A 15,744-nucleotide genomic window follows, 5' to 3' on the forward strand; every position below is an offset into this window, starting at 1 on the left:
TATATATATATATATATATACATATATTCTATAATATATTATAGCAATGTAGAAAATGATATGTTACAGCATGTTTGAGGTGTATTATTATATGTTACAGCAAACGTAATAAGATAGAATGATTGAGCGCACAATAATACAAATTATAAGGTTGAGATGATGAAATTTGGTGAAAATCATAACGGGCTCAAAACGGTAGTAACTCAATGTGTCTTATACTACACATTAAAGTAGTTATTATTTATTTGTTAGTAAACTGGGGGATTTTTGGCCTTTGAAGTGATCCATAATATGGCAATTTTTTTTATTAGGAATATCATTTATATCAAATTTGAATAAAATTAAGAATACCAGCAAATTAATAAAATGCATAGATAAGAAAAGAATTTATCGAACAAGTCTAGTTAGAAATAAGGAGATAAAGTTTCAAACATTAGATGTAAGTACTTATTTAAGTAATTATAATAATCCATTCTTTAGAATAATTATTCATAAATTTATTATCCCTAAAATTAGTCGATATAAATGTGATTAATTCAATTTGATTGGGGGTAACCAAAAAAAATAAATAAATGAAAAGAATCCATTGGTGATGGCATCCATTGCTTCCTTTAATGTAATAGTATTAAACTAATACCACTTTCACTGATATATTTTATAACAAAAGGTGTTGGAAATATGATATGTAGTGGATATAATAATTTTTTTTTTCAAAATTCTTAACCGAATTTGCTTGATTTAAACAAATTCTATAATATCTGTCGTGCTAGAAATCTATTTTTTAATTTTATTAATAGCAGTATAAGTGTGATTATCCCTTTTTTAGTGCAATTACATAAATACCAACCGAAATTTCCTACTTACAAATCTACCATCCTCTTTCATCTGTTTTTTAACTTCCCACGAGCAGCACACCTCTAGAAACATTCACATGCTATTGTATATTCCTTGTATTGTTTACAACTGCAATAGATATAAATGGTATTCCTTCTTCTTTGTTAGGCAGCAATGCTTCTCTGTTATACTTCATTTTAGCTTTATAGCTTTTACCACTCAAATATCAAAATTCATTTATGAAATTCTCAATAGTTTGATAGTGGCATGTTTAAATACATTGGTTCGATAGTTTAAAAAAATCACCTAGGTTAATTTGTAAATTTCAATTTTTCGGGTGGTCTAATGTGATTATCCATTTTCTTAAACCAAGTTAAAAGATAGGGAAGCATGGTGCATTTTCAAAAAAAAAAGATAAAAAAAAAGCGGTCAAATGTTCTAATTTGTAGCACATTGATTAGAAATAAAATAAAGATATTTAAGAGGTGGCTCATCACGTCGAAGAATGTCGTAGTATCATAGCAGTTAAGTGTCCCTTTAATTAAGAAAAACAGCGAAAATACATATTTCTGTTTATTTAGTCTAACAAAAAGGCAAGATTAATCAATAGAAATTTGAACAGCATATCTTGAGCTGATTCTGTGCTAATTTAAGATTCATTCAAATTTATTTGATTCTACCTTGATTCAGATTAAATTTTCATTATATATTGGCTCTATTTGATCTGTATTATAAGTCAGAGTTGACGTTTAAAATTTAGCTAGTTCAATTCAAACAAAATATAACTGAGCATTAATAAAGACTTAAATCAACTTAGAAATATATTGGGCTGCTAATGAACCAAGTACTTTCAAATTCAACTAATCAAATAAATTTGAGTATTTTTATAAATACTCAGTTGTCATATGAATATTATTGAATAATTTGTTGCTTAAAGTACTTATAATCATGAAAATTAGTGGTTAAAGCTTATGAATAAGCTCATAAAGAAGCTTGATTAATGCACAATATCTGCCTCAATTAATGCTCAATATCCTTAGTATTTGATATAAAGCTTGATATAAAACTTGATTAAGGCATATTTATGATCATTTGTTCTTTGACTTTTAAACCAGTATTGTTTATTAATTACAAATGATTAAGTTAAATTATTGAGCTCATACTATCAATGATTAAGATTTAGGTGACTCAAAGATGCAAAACAGACATCCTACACTCCAGCTATGAAACTTCCATCAAAGCAAAAAAGTAAATCTTTTATTGTCTTTTACTCCATTATTCAAGATTTGCTTAAATTAAAATATCATGTTGTAATGTTGCAGGAAAGTGACCACCCTTCCTTTGTGGTTGGAGGAAAAATATGAAAATTTATAATATTTAATTAAGATAAAACAAAGAAGTGTAACAGCATCTTATATGTAGTTAGGGCTGTCAATTTGGCTCGTTGTTCGTGAACAGCTCGTGTTCGGCTCGTTCGTTAAGCCTAATGAGCCGAACACGAACAAATTTTTAAACTCGAAATGTAAATGAGCCGAACACGAACAACAGTTTGTTCGCTTGTGTTCGGCTCGAAATAACTCAAAAAAAAAAGATTACATAACTTTTTATATAACAATATATTACATATATTATTTATATAATAATATATTATATATATTTATGTCTAAGTTTAAATCATAACATCTCATGTGGCAATGTGGTTATTGTCTTCTTTTGTATAGATTTGATAACAGGAGCTATTTCGAACGAGCTGAACACGAGCCAAGGCTGAGCTCGCTCAAACTCGGCTCGTTTACAGCCCCATATGTAGTAGAATAATATGTAGTAGAATAATGATATTATGATTCAGCCCTCATAAATTTTAAATTTAGTTTTATGTCCCATGACGTATATATAGCTTCTAACAAGAGTCCTCTAGAATAATATTAATCTTGACTAGTACATAATTTCTTTTTTTATTTTTTATGTTGTGGCATAAAAATTATTTAATTCATACCATTTTTTAAAACCATACATAAAAATAGTATCTAACTCTATGATATTTCCAATTCTATAATCCTAATGATAGAGTTTTAGTAGTATTTAACAATATGGAAAAGTTCATTTTATTATTATTATTATTATTAAATTTGCTTTTGTGAGCTTCCAATGTGGAAAGCAGCAGTCAAAGATTTGACAAGATTCGGGCTGTGATTATGATATTCATTTTATTATGTTGAAGACAAGTTGTTATGTTGGGGCTTATTGACGCAGGAAGAGCCATAAAGATTCTCAAATAATTAATTAGGAATATGAACCTTCATGGTGATTACATTATGGGTCTTAATCTTTCTGATAAGTATGTTTAATTAAAATAATGATCATCTAGTCTATGACTGAGGTAATCCAAACCCAAATTTTCCAATTAAAGAGCTACCAAAATAACAATTGAATAAAGGAAAATAAAAATCAAAATATTCTCCCATGTATGTGCAAGTATTTTTCTCTAACATAGCCCTAAATTGACCTACAAATTAAAATAATAATATGATGGCATCACTTACATGTACTAAAATTGGCACATGTTCATTTTATCATTTCATTCTTTTTACATGATAATATTTTTTTTACTATGGTTAGGCTTTAGGTCATTTCCTACTTAGGTATTCATAAATTGATTTAGGTTCTGTTTGGGGCAGCTTATCCAAAAACGCAATTGGTTTTTACACTAAACACGGAACGCGGGTCGAACTCCGCGGTCCGTGTTTCCAAATAAGCGGTTTATCTGGATAAACATAAACTGTCTCAAACACACCCTTAGTATTTGAGGGTTACTCCCCACACAAACACAAGGGCACATAAATGTGCTTGCATGTAAAAGTTGTTAGTACAACTTTGAGTAGGAATGAAGCTTATTTGACATGATCAAAAGAGAATAAACAAAGAGAAGGTAAAGAGGAAAGACATCATTAAGAACAACACACAATCTAAGTGATTCACCAACCTTCTCTTATGTTCATAAAATAAAAAATAAAAGTAAAAAACTCAAATTCACATTTACAATTCTATCCTTGAGAAGGTGAGAAGCATTTGAAACAAGATAACACAAAGCTAAGAAGAAGAAAAAGAATATTTTGTAGTGGGGAGTAAGAGTTGCAATTGTTATGAATGATTAATGAGGAAACAATTATTTGTTTTCTTATATTTAAATAGCATAAAATTATGTAATTTTGGTTTACAAATAAAATAAATATAATTAAGATATGTAATGCAAATTGCTAACAAAATAATAAAACATTAAAACATTTATATTTAGTATGCAGGGCAAACATCATAGAAGTTGAAACACCAATTCTCCCAATAGATATATTGATTTTAAATATAGACTTTAAATTCTTAAAAATATTGTGGCATAAATTGGACTTTTTGAGATCATAAATACCTACATCATATAAAAGTATTTTTCCTGCAATGCATCGATATTTAAATGCTTATCTTGATTTTAAGTATATCAAAATAAGGGCATTTGCACACATAACACATATTTCTTATTTATTTGCATACTTACAACTACATTTTCATATTTACATATATAACATAATAGATATATAAATTATTGTTGCACTAAAAAGTTATATAATTACATTTTTAAAATTTTAAAACTAAAGTGCAAATATATGACAATAATTTGAACTTTGGTTTAATATTTGCTTTTGATGTGTGCTAGAAAATTCACATTGGTAGAGTAATGGATTATCATCTTAGTGTTGCATGAGATTTCAGCACACACTCAGATAAAAGTAAACAACTAATAATCACACCAAAAGTTTTTACGTGAAAAACTCTTAAAGTGAAAAAAAAATCAGTTGCAAGGATCCACTATAAGTTGATGATTACAAAGATCCCTTATCCCACATTCAAGAAAGAGTTACAAAGTCTTTTGAATTACATTGTCTACGTGTAAATGAACTTGTTGTAAGAAGTGGGAGGCAGCCGATGACAATCAGTGGAGGCTGACAGGTGTTGGTCAATTGTAGTCGGCGATGATCGATGGCGCTCAACAGTGGTTAATGGTGGTCAATGACAATCGACGGTGGCAGCTGTGGTGCTGGACTGCAACTCCTTCTCAAAGCTTCATTTTTTTCTCAAGCCTCAAGCTGTCTTCCCCCTTATGAGAGGGGTGGAGGTCTATTTTTAATGCTCTAGGTGCAATTAATACAGGAATCTGAACTACTTTGATCGAACGGCCTTGAGAGCTTCTTCGATCAGACAACATATGATGAACATTTGAGTATCTTAAACGATGTCGGAATTGAGCAATCTTGGGCTCAATGGATTCATCTTGTCGAGACACTCGATTCATTCATGAATATCTATATTCGACATTCATTTGACCTTTCAAATGTGTCTTGAACTTTCAAATGTGGTTTAATATCTTGTTTGGGGCTTGATTTGACTATGATTAGACTAATTTTGATATCATTGGGTCAGTCTCATCGAGCCAATCAATTTGACTGTAATTTTGCTGAAATCGAAACTAAGAAATTTTTCAATAAATATAAACTTCTTAACTCGTGTCGAATATTGAAAATTTATTGATGACATATATATGTTTCTAACATATTATCATTTATGAAAAATAAAGAAATAAAAAAAAAGTGATTGTTTAATACATCAAACGTAATTACTCCCTTTTTATTTAAAATAAATCACAAACTTCTCTTTTCATGAAAATGATTGGGAAGCTTTTTCAAGTGATTAATCTCAAATTTTCATGTTTGAAGTGTTCAATTTTCTTAAATTTTTTATTTATTTTCTTAACGGCCAAAAAAATTTAAAAAAAAAAAACTTTTTAAGCGTGTAATTTTATAATATTAAATCATATATTACGGCTGACTTGCGGCAAATATTTACATTTATTTTCTAAACGACAATTTTTATATATTCTTCCATATATCTGACTTGGCCTTCGACCCCCAGAAATATGACACGTGGCAGCTCGTCATGCTTTATGTCTAGGTCTGTTCTTTGCTCTGGCTTGACCAGGAAAAACAGGACTGGCGTTTACATGCACTAATCGAGGATAATTAGGCTAATTAACTTGTTAAGAAATCATTAAGAATTTAATTTGGCTTTCATTTCTCGCTCCTCGATGGGTGTATTTAGATATATATTGAAAACTTTTTATAAATAGATAAATAAATAACTTAATTTTTTTTTTTTTTTTTACATTAAAAATAGTCAATTGTTAATGTAAATTCTATTATAATAATAGCACGAAGGTACATATATTGTGGACGCTCATAATTATATTTAAGAGGATATAATGAATTGTAGAGTGTAAATAGGATCTTATTTATGTATCTAATTCCGAAATTTTGATTTACAATTACATTTTTATTATTTAAATATTCATTTACAATTACAAGAAGAAGTGAACAGTTGTGAAAATCGTCTTTAATTCAATTTAATCGTGATGATTTATTGTCAAATCTTTATTACAATTTGAATTCAAATGTGGCGGTAAACAGCTGGTCGATACACATGAATTCAGTTTACCAAAGCGACTGGTATAGTGGTTATTGTGTCTGACGAAGTAAAAGACCGATTGGTGATGTGTTGCGCTCGGGTGCTCTCGTGAAGTGTTTAGGTTGTTCGAGATTATATGCATGACCCGTCGATTGAATCTCTTGTCATAATATGTCAGATGATTTCGATTGAGTTGTCGGTCATTGGATGATCGACTTGGATCATGTACTTGTAACATGGTGTTTCGATTGTTTAGCCATCATCTTGAGCCACTCGATTACTATGAGATTCATGTCGACAGTTTGGGTGCATACAATAACTCTTATCATACTAAGATGCATACATTTTTAAGCTATTTAAATAATTTAAAAAATACTATCATTTTGAATATAATCCAAGCCGTTCAAAATTTATATGATCTTTCAAATAACTTTTTTGGTTAAAATTTTGTAGTTGGCTATTTTTTCTTAGATTGTTTTGAGATTAATTTTAACTAATGCAGGATTTTTGACAATTTAGCCCTATCATTTTTTAAAATTATGCAATTATCTAATTTCACGAGCTCTGATATATTTGTAACATTTTTAGTGTAGAATTATATTTTCTTTTGTATACTAAATTATTTTTAATCTTCTTTATCGTTGCATTTATAATTAGATCGAACTTATACGTAAAGAAGCACTATTTCCATTCTAACTACTTCAATAATATTGCATGCTAAAATATTCATGATCGTAGAATAATAATTTAAGACTTTAACATTGCATAACGATACAACACATGCATGATTTTTTACGTGAAAAATCCTGAAAGGTTAAAAAGTTATGGGGTTTGGCTTAGTTCAAATAGTTTACTATGTGATAAGGAGTACTGAAATCTATCTTCACGTGGAGTGGGAATATGGAATTACAATATTATGTTGAAACTATAACTGCTTTGAAATCACCCAATATATGTAACTATATAAAGTTAGTGTGGCCTATAACTGTTGTAATCTAACTATAATTATTATGCGGCTATTATAGCCATAATTGGCTATAAAAATGGTAATTGACTATAAAAGACATAGTTTGTGGCTATAACAACCGTAATTGATATGAATGTCGTAGTAGGGCAACCAAAATCATAGTTGAAGCCTATAATAACTACAATTGACAACATAAGTCGTAGTTGCAAGAGGCTATAATAGCCGACGTGGTAGGGATATCATAGTCATAGTTGGTGATTATCGATAATGATTAGTGGTTAATAACAATCTCTAGTGGTTGATGGAGACCTTTGGTGATTGACATCAAACTCTAGTGGTCGGCCATTATCTTGGGCGACCGGTGACAAAAGTCTGAACTTTAAGAGTTAATATTTTGCAATCAACTCACTCTCTTCTTTTCTACTCCTCCCTCAAATAAAGAATGAGTGTTAATTATAAGTGTTGAGAGGGGTATTTTGATAAATTTAAACAATCTTTCAAACCTTCCATCTCATTCCCTTGATTACATGTATTTTTTCAACACCTAAAAATATATTTCATAAAAATAATTGGAGGGAAAGCAATTGCATTCTATTTCATAAAAATATATACCATTTTTTACTTTAATTTAGTTTATTATTAAATGAATTTATCAAATAAATGCATTTTTATTCCTAATTTTCTATCCAAATATAATGATTGGCTCTTTTATATAACTTGTATTTCTTCATAATAAAAAAATGGGCCATTTACATGCATACCACTCAATTCCTATGTTTTCAGATCTGTAGCATCAAAACTTTACTTTTTTACAATTATACCAATTAAATTTTTCACATCATCTTAAAAAAAACACTATTTTAATTTAAAAAAAAAATTAAATGCGCATTTTCACGCATAGAAAAGTTGACATATATGTAAAAATTAAAAGTCAAATCCTAGATTTGTAAATACATAAAACCCGAGGGGCTTGTATGTAAATCCACCATAATTAATTTTAAATTTACATATTTTCACCTCTTATACTTATAAATAAACCCAAATTAAAACTATATATTTACATCAAATTTTCACCAAGTCAAATTCCCATAATCAAACCCTAACAAATGATTTACCTCGCTCTCTCCAGTGGACTTGGCCCCCCAATAGGGCCCACACGAAATTCAAATTAAAATAAAAATTAAATCCTAATATTCATTGCTCCCTCCCATATATATACCTTCTTCTTCTTCCCTGAATCTCCAAATCCTCAGAAACACAAAAAAGGCATCCATGGATCTCCACCCAAAGCAACAAATTACCCATCTCTCACCCCTTCAATCCACCAAATTCAAACCAAAAACCAAACTTTCCATCAACTCCGGCGGCGGCGCCGCCAACAAGTTCGTCGGAGTCCGACGACGCCCTTCCGGCCGTTGGGTGGCGGAGATAAAAGACACCACGCAAAAAATCCGCATGTGGCTCGGCACTTTCGAGACCGCGGAGGCCGCCGCGCTCGCCTACCCGCACCAACTTCTCCAACCGCCGCCCCTCAGCCGCCGGCGATTCCCCGGTGGCCACTCGCATCCGTAAACTCCTCCACCACAAGAAACTCACCGAGGAAGGCGGCTGCAATTCGTTTCCCCAAAACCATAAAAATGCTGCCTTTTTTCCATCGGCCGCCGCCGCCGCCGCTCGGAGCGCGACGGTGAAGGAGCTAGAACAGGAGATTCACTGGCCGTGGTTTGCAGGAGAAGATTTTGAGGTGATGTTCAATGGGTTCGAGTTGAGTGAGAGTGGTGGCGGGTTGCCGGAGATGTGCGGCGGGGGAGGCGGCGGGGGAGGAGCGGCGGAGGAGGTAGGGGTGTTTGAAAGAATGAGGGTGGAGAGGCAGATATCGGCGTCTTTATATGCGATGAACGGAGTGCAGGAGTACTTCGAGGCAATGGAGGAGTTTTCGGTTTCATCGTCTTTGTTGGATACTGTGTGGGATTTTCCGCCATTTTTATAAGGATTTAGAGGAGTTTTGCTTCTATAAAAGATATAAATGGCTGAGGACCGTTTTGATTTTAGTCTCAATCTGTTGTATTGCATTAAATTATATAATAGTTCTTAGTTCTGATGTTCATTGTTTTATGGTGACATGATGTGTTAGGGGATTTCTCACTGGGTAACGATCAGTTTTAACGCCCATTCATAGACTGTTAAGTTTCGAGTCAAATATCAATGAAATCAATCCACTAATCTTGATACATTCAAATATCTTTATATTTATTAAAAAAAAAAATCCCTTTTGAAAATTCTTGATAAGTGGATTGAACTGTAATTTTGTAAAATTGATGCATATCCCTATAAACATGATGCCTATACCATGAATTAAAGTCAGACATTCTTGTAATTCTTAACTACACTTTTCTTTTGACCCTCTTTGCACAACATTATATACAATGGGTGTGGTTCCTGAAAACTTTTGGATTCATCAGTGAGCTTAATGCTCTTGCCAAACTATGCTCGGGCTCGGCATATGAGCTCAACTCGAGTTAGAGCTTGCATTTTGATAGGCAAGCTAAGCTTCAATTAGACAAGAGTTTGTCTCCTCCAATGATTATTATATCTAGAGATTAGTACATCAGCCATATGTCCCCAAAAAAGCTCTTTTTATGCTCATCCGAGCCGTTCTCCGGACATATATGGATGAGGGGATAATAATTTTTACTAATTTACACCTTAAGAAGGAAAAGTCAACTCTAAAATTTTTTAATAAAAAAAGTTCTTGAAACACTACAATATTAAGAAAAAGACTTCCATAAATAAATAATTTAGCCTCTTTCCTCGCTCCTCCTTCAATAAAGATATGTATTGCATAATAATAAAAAAATAAAATTAGTTTGAAAATTTATGAAATGTAGTTGTGCTCATAGTTATAGTAGGGAGATTTATATATATTGATGCATGCCAGAAAATTCACGGCGATAGAATAACAGATTATCGTCTTAGTGTTGTACATGAATTATGCATACACTCAGATGAAAAAGAAAAAAACAGTGACTTCTCAAGAAGTTTCTGTATGGAAAGCACGTAAAGGGAAAAACCACGGGGTTAGGCTTAGTTAAGAAAATTCACTTCTGATTGATGATTACATAAATCAATTATCCCACAGACGGGAAATGGTAACTATATTTTTTAGTATTACGACGTTGACTGACATCAGCTGGGTGGTGGTGATCGATGACGGTTGGCGGAGGTCGACGATTATCGGTGATGGTCTTCAGCGGTTGGCGATGGTCAATTACGATCGGCGGTGGTCGACGACGGAGATTGGCGGTGGTCGACGAAGGAGGTCGGCGGTGTTCTACTACAATCGTCGGTGAAGTTGAATAACAGACAATCGTCGGTGGATTTGTCTTATCGAGCCGCTCAATTTGAGTATAAACTTCTCAGATTTAACAACCCTTTGATCTTCCATATGTGTCTGAAAATCATCTAATTATGGTTCAATGACTTGATATGGGCTTAATTTGACTTGGATTGTGTTAGTTTTTATATCATTAGGTTTGTCTCATCAAGCCGGCCAGTTTGACTATAAATTTACTGAAATCAGAGCTCTAGATGACTTTTTATCAAGATGTGAATGTTTACTGCTTAAAATATTGTCTCAAGTTTTGTGTCATGCCTCGAGATTCATGCCAAATGATAAAAATTTGTTGGTGGTGTATTATATATATCCGTAATTTTCTTTTTAAAAGTTAAAATAATTAATTTTCTATGTGATATGAAATATTGGGATGACATTAATATAAAATCTAAAGTCTAGATGTTACATACTTATGTAAATGTCCCTTATAATCTAGAATTCTTTTTTCTTTTAAATATGTTATCCATAAATATTTTTATCTAGAATTAGGCACTTTTTTTTTAAAGCAAAACAGGGTTATATTTTTTTATTACAAAAGAAAAAATATACAAACCCGGGAAAGAGGTCCCAACACACACCTCATACCAATACACAAAGAAAGTAAAAAGGACCTTTCTCCAAAAAAGAAAAATACAACTCACCCACACCAAAACACAACAAGACTCAACACACAAAATACCCGACAATCAAAGCCACAAAAAACGAATCAAAGAAAAACCAAAACAGAAAACAACATAACTAAGAGCAACCAAATAGCCACCAAACTATTCAACATTCTTTAAGGCTAAAAGCATCAGATTATAAGGAATAATCTTCGAAACTATAGCACCCCGCATCTTCAAACCCCATTTAGCCGCCCAGTGAGCAACCTTATTGTCTTCTCGCTTAGTATGAGACCAAAGAATAAATAAGTTCTTGGAAAGAGCAAAAATTCTTTTCATCTGAATATTGATACTCCAATGATAATCTTACTGTAATTGACAAAACTTCAAAAGAATCAAAGAATCAGTCAGTTTCCATAATAATAAATAATAATAAATTTCCAACCATAATTGATAGCCATTTGCAGACCATTGATAAAAACATCAGCTTCAGCAACCAAAGGGGAATCAGAAAACGCACTTGCCAAGAAGTAATAAAGAATAGAACCTAAATGGTCTCGAAAAACTCCGCCTACATTAGCAGATAAGGGATTCCAACAACCATCAACGTTAATCTTAATAAATGACATCCACAGTTTATGTCATTTAACATTATCATTAAATTTAATATGCACATAACTAGAAATATCCAGAAGATGTCTCAAATGTTTTATATTTTCAGAAAGTATAGTGTTATTGGGCAAAAATTTTAATCCTTTATATAAAAAATTCAATACCAAACTAACAGTTCCAGGCACCTTGGGAACAATGTTTTTGAATTTACAATCATTTCTAGCAATTCATTAACAACAGGTATAACAGTAAAAATACATTTACAGAGCAGCTTCCAAGCATCAAAAATCTTAGAAATGCTATTATAATGTATCAGATTTCTGTTAAATCTGTTTAACCACAACTTCTGTATAATATCATTCCATACATCAATAGTAAAATGACATTTAAGAAAAAAATATTCAATTGATTCATCATTATCATGACACAAAACACAACAAGAAGGCAATCTTAAACCTTTCATCTTAAAATATCATCACTAAGAATGATATTATAAAAAAACTCTCCAAATAAAAAAAGGAGATGAAATGTTTAATCCAAATATACCAAAAAGAGCAATCACCTTTACCAATGTCCCAACAAATCATATCTTTATTATTTCTAGCAACCTTGAGCATTTCACGCCAAATAAAAAAATCACTTTTGTTATAGGTAGTAGTCATAGGATTCATGTTAAAGCAATACTTAACATGTATCAAAAAAGCCCAAATTGAATTATTCTGACAAAAATGATACCATAATTTCATATAATTAATTTTAGTAGAATCATTTAAGCTTCTAAAGTCAAGTCCTCCATTTTATGTAGGTTTACAAAGCTTATTCCAACTTTTTCAGTGAAATTTGGAATGACCTTTACCTTCCCACATAAACTGATTAAAAAGATTTTCAATTCTCTTAATAACATTCAAAGGCATATTCATAACTTGAAGAGTATAAAGAGGGAGAGAAGTAAGAACACTTTTAAGAAGAGTCACCCTGCCACCAAAAGAAAGAAATTTATTTTCCCAGAATAATATCTTATTTTAAATTTTATCAAACAAACTAAATAATAAAGCACTCTTCCTTTTACCTTTATCCAAATGAAAACCCAAATAAGTTAAAGGTAAAGAAGCTTTATTACAAGCATTAAAATCCATAATCCAATTCCTTTTAGAAACATTAATATTTTTGAACAGTATAAAGCACATTTAGAAGTATTAAAGAATAAACCAGAGATATTCTGAAAATTTAAATCTCTGTCCAAACTCTTTTAATGGAAGTTTTATTAGCATTGTAAAATGAATCAAGTCATCAACAAAACTCAAATGAGATATACTCAAATTGCCTTTATGCTTATAATTCAAACTAGGATATGAAGTAAATAAATCATTCAAGCAACGAGATAAATAATCAAATGCAATAATGAATAGATAAGGCGACAGAGGATCTCCCTGTTTGATACCTTTAGAAGCTTTGAAAAATCCTTGCTTGGTCCCATTAATAAGAAGAGAGTAATAATTGTCATTGAGAATTCTATAAATAAGCTTTCAAAAAACATTATTAAATCCAATAGCTTTATATGCATACATGTTTATTGTTTTTACTTAATCTTTTTTGCCATTATCAATTTTATGTCCTTTTATTTTAACAAAAATAAAAATGACGACATTAATGATAATAATAGTAATAATAAGAATTGTGGTAATAATTGATGCATGCTAGAAAATTTATGGCGATAGAGAAATGAATTTTCGTCTTAACGTTGCATGAAAATTAAACACACACGCAGATAGAAGTTTACTCAAATAGAAGCTCTAGATGACTTTGAATCAAAATCTAAATATTTCTTACTAAAAATTTACAACAAGATCTGTGTGATGTTTTGAGATTGAATGTTGAAAATTTATTTGTGGTGTATCAATAACAATAATATTAATAATAATTCATGTTTTTTTTTTGTTACTTTGGGACTCTTAACTTTATAATGTTATGTTGAATTTTGGTTTCTTGATGAATATTTCTCCATTCGACTGTTAGATCTCACGAACAACGCTGTCATATTTTTTATGTGCATGTTAATCAGAGAGGATACCAACCTTTATGTGAGGCGGATGGAGAAAATTGGCTAAGAAAGGATTGTAATCGAACACTAAGTCTTATTTTAAAATGAATAAAATAGATAAATAATTAATTGATTTTTAAATTAGATTCAAATAAAAATAAATCTAAGGATTATAACATAAAATTGGTATAAGGATATTTTCAACTAATTATTTTCCTGACTTAAACTCTCCATGCAACTTAAAACCCCTAATCCTCACTAAATGCCCTCATAAATGAATGGATTATTTAAAAAAATTTGAAAATCCTATTCTAATAAATAAAGTAACGGTAACTAAGTTTTTTTTTTTTTTTGCACAATCAAATATTATTTTTCAAATATTTAAATATTTAAGTATTTCAATTTTCACCATATTTTATTTTACCAATAATTTAACAGCAACTATGCATTTGAAAATCTATGAAGACAATATATATAGATAAGGGTTAGAGCGTACGTGAAAAGAGAGAGAAGGGCACAATAATTAAGAGTAAAATGTGTTGTTTATTAGTCTTTTATCATAAATGATATAAATAGGTAGAGAGTATAATATGTGATATTACAGGTATTTTGCATACATGAGCCTATTACTCGGTTGCCATATAATCGGTTTGGTTTGGCTAGCATGGCTCTGGTTCGTTAAGGCCAGTTAGGTTGGCTTGACTAAGTAGACGTAGAGAGCCGACTGGATTCTATTAGCTTTGGATCAACATTGCTAGACTTTGCCAATTGGTTGATTTGTCTGAGTGTCGATCCTTGATCCCTTGATAGAATGAAATTACGCTATTGAGCAAAGGATGAATCACCCTAACTCTATAGGTAGGTCATTCCTTAATGAATGGATCCTTTGAAATGATTGTAAGGCTCAGTTGTATGACCAATTCTTGGTTTCTGGTGAGGAATCCTCAAAGACATTCATGTGGCGACAGGTGATGCTGAGGAGCTGAATCCTTTCTTCATATTATATCTACCGATAGATAGATTGATCTTTTTGCTCGGATTTCTTATAATGGTTAGCTCAGGTTCATACGTGAGACACCTATCTCATTTTAACCAATTGAATTTGGGTGTTGGGTCATTTGGTGACATTGGTCTTACTTGCTTTGACTCAAATGGTTGTATTTGCTCAAAAGTGAGCTCTCCTGTCTTCTACTAGCGGGTTTTTTTTTTGTACTTTCTCCCTTCTGGATGGTTGAATCTTCACAAAATCAGTGTTGATACATTTTCCATATTCTACATATCTATATATATATATATATATATATATATATAATATCGTCTTGTTTGAGATATTATTTAGAAAATGCAAGGCAATTTCGCTAGTCTTTGAAGGGATTTTTAATTTATTAATTTTCATCTAAAAAGTCACCTTTCTCTAATATTTAAAATTTTATTTTATTTTCTACGGTGTATTTTGCTGCTTTATTAAATAATTTGTCATCAACATTAACTTGGTATTCTTCAATATTCTTCAATGACAATTAAGCTCTAAAACTTTGAAATATGTACTTTTCATAAAATAAAAATTCATTTCTTTCTTTTTAAAAAACGAAAGCTAGTTTTACAAATATTAAATTCTAAGGGGTATGTGCGTAATTTTTTTCTATCATGTATAAAATAAGAAACAAAATACGGAGGAACACTGCATAAAGCCACAGCATTTATTCTAACCTCTGCATGATTGACAAGGACTAGATTGGCATATTCGTGAGTCGGAAGATTTACATATATATCATTATATTTATAT

The 15,744-nt window shown here is 31.0% G+C and overlaps 1 protein-coding gene across 1 annotated transcript; it reads left to right on the top strand.

Moving 5' to 3' along the window:
- Positions 1–8,555: 8,555 nt before the first annotated feature.
- Positions 8,556–9,299, top strand: LOC110023576 (ethylene-responsive transcription factor RAP2-11-like). Its single transcript, XM_020723062.1, has 2 exons — positions 8,556–8,861; positions 8,914–9,299. Exons 1-2 carry the CDS (start codon positions 8,582–8,584, stop codon positions 9,297–9,299), a joined length of 666 nt encoding a protein of 221 aa, XP_020578721.1. The 5' UTR covers positions 8,556–8,581.
- Positions 9,300–15,744: the final 6,445 nt, after the last annotated feature.

This window comes from Phalaenopsis equestris, unplaced genomic scaffold, assembly GCF_001263595.1.
Source record: "Phalaenopsis equestris unplaced genomic scaffold, ASM126359v1 Scaffold000224, whole genome shotgun sequence".
Taxonomy (NCBI): domain Eukaryota; kingdom Viridiplantae; phylum Streptophyta; class Magnoliopsida; order Asparagales; family Orchidaceae; genus Phalaenopsis; species Phalaenopsis equestris.

Coding starts and splice junctions, on each gene's coding strand:
- LOC110023576 (XM_020723062.1), top strand. CDS start 8,582: ATGGATCTCCACCCAAAGCAACAAATTACCCATCTCTCACCCCTTCAA. Junction 8,862..8,913: donor CAGCCGCCGGCGATTCCCCG/GTGGCCACTCGC, acceptor TCACCGAGGAAG/GCGGCTGCAATTCGTTTCCC.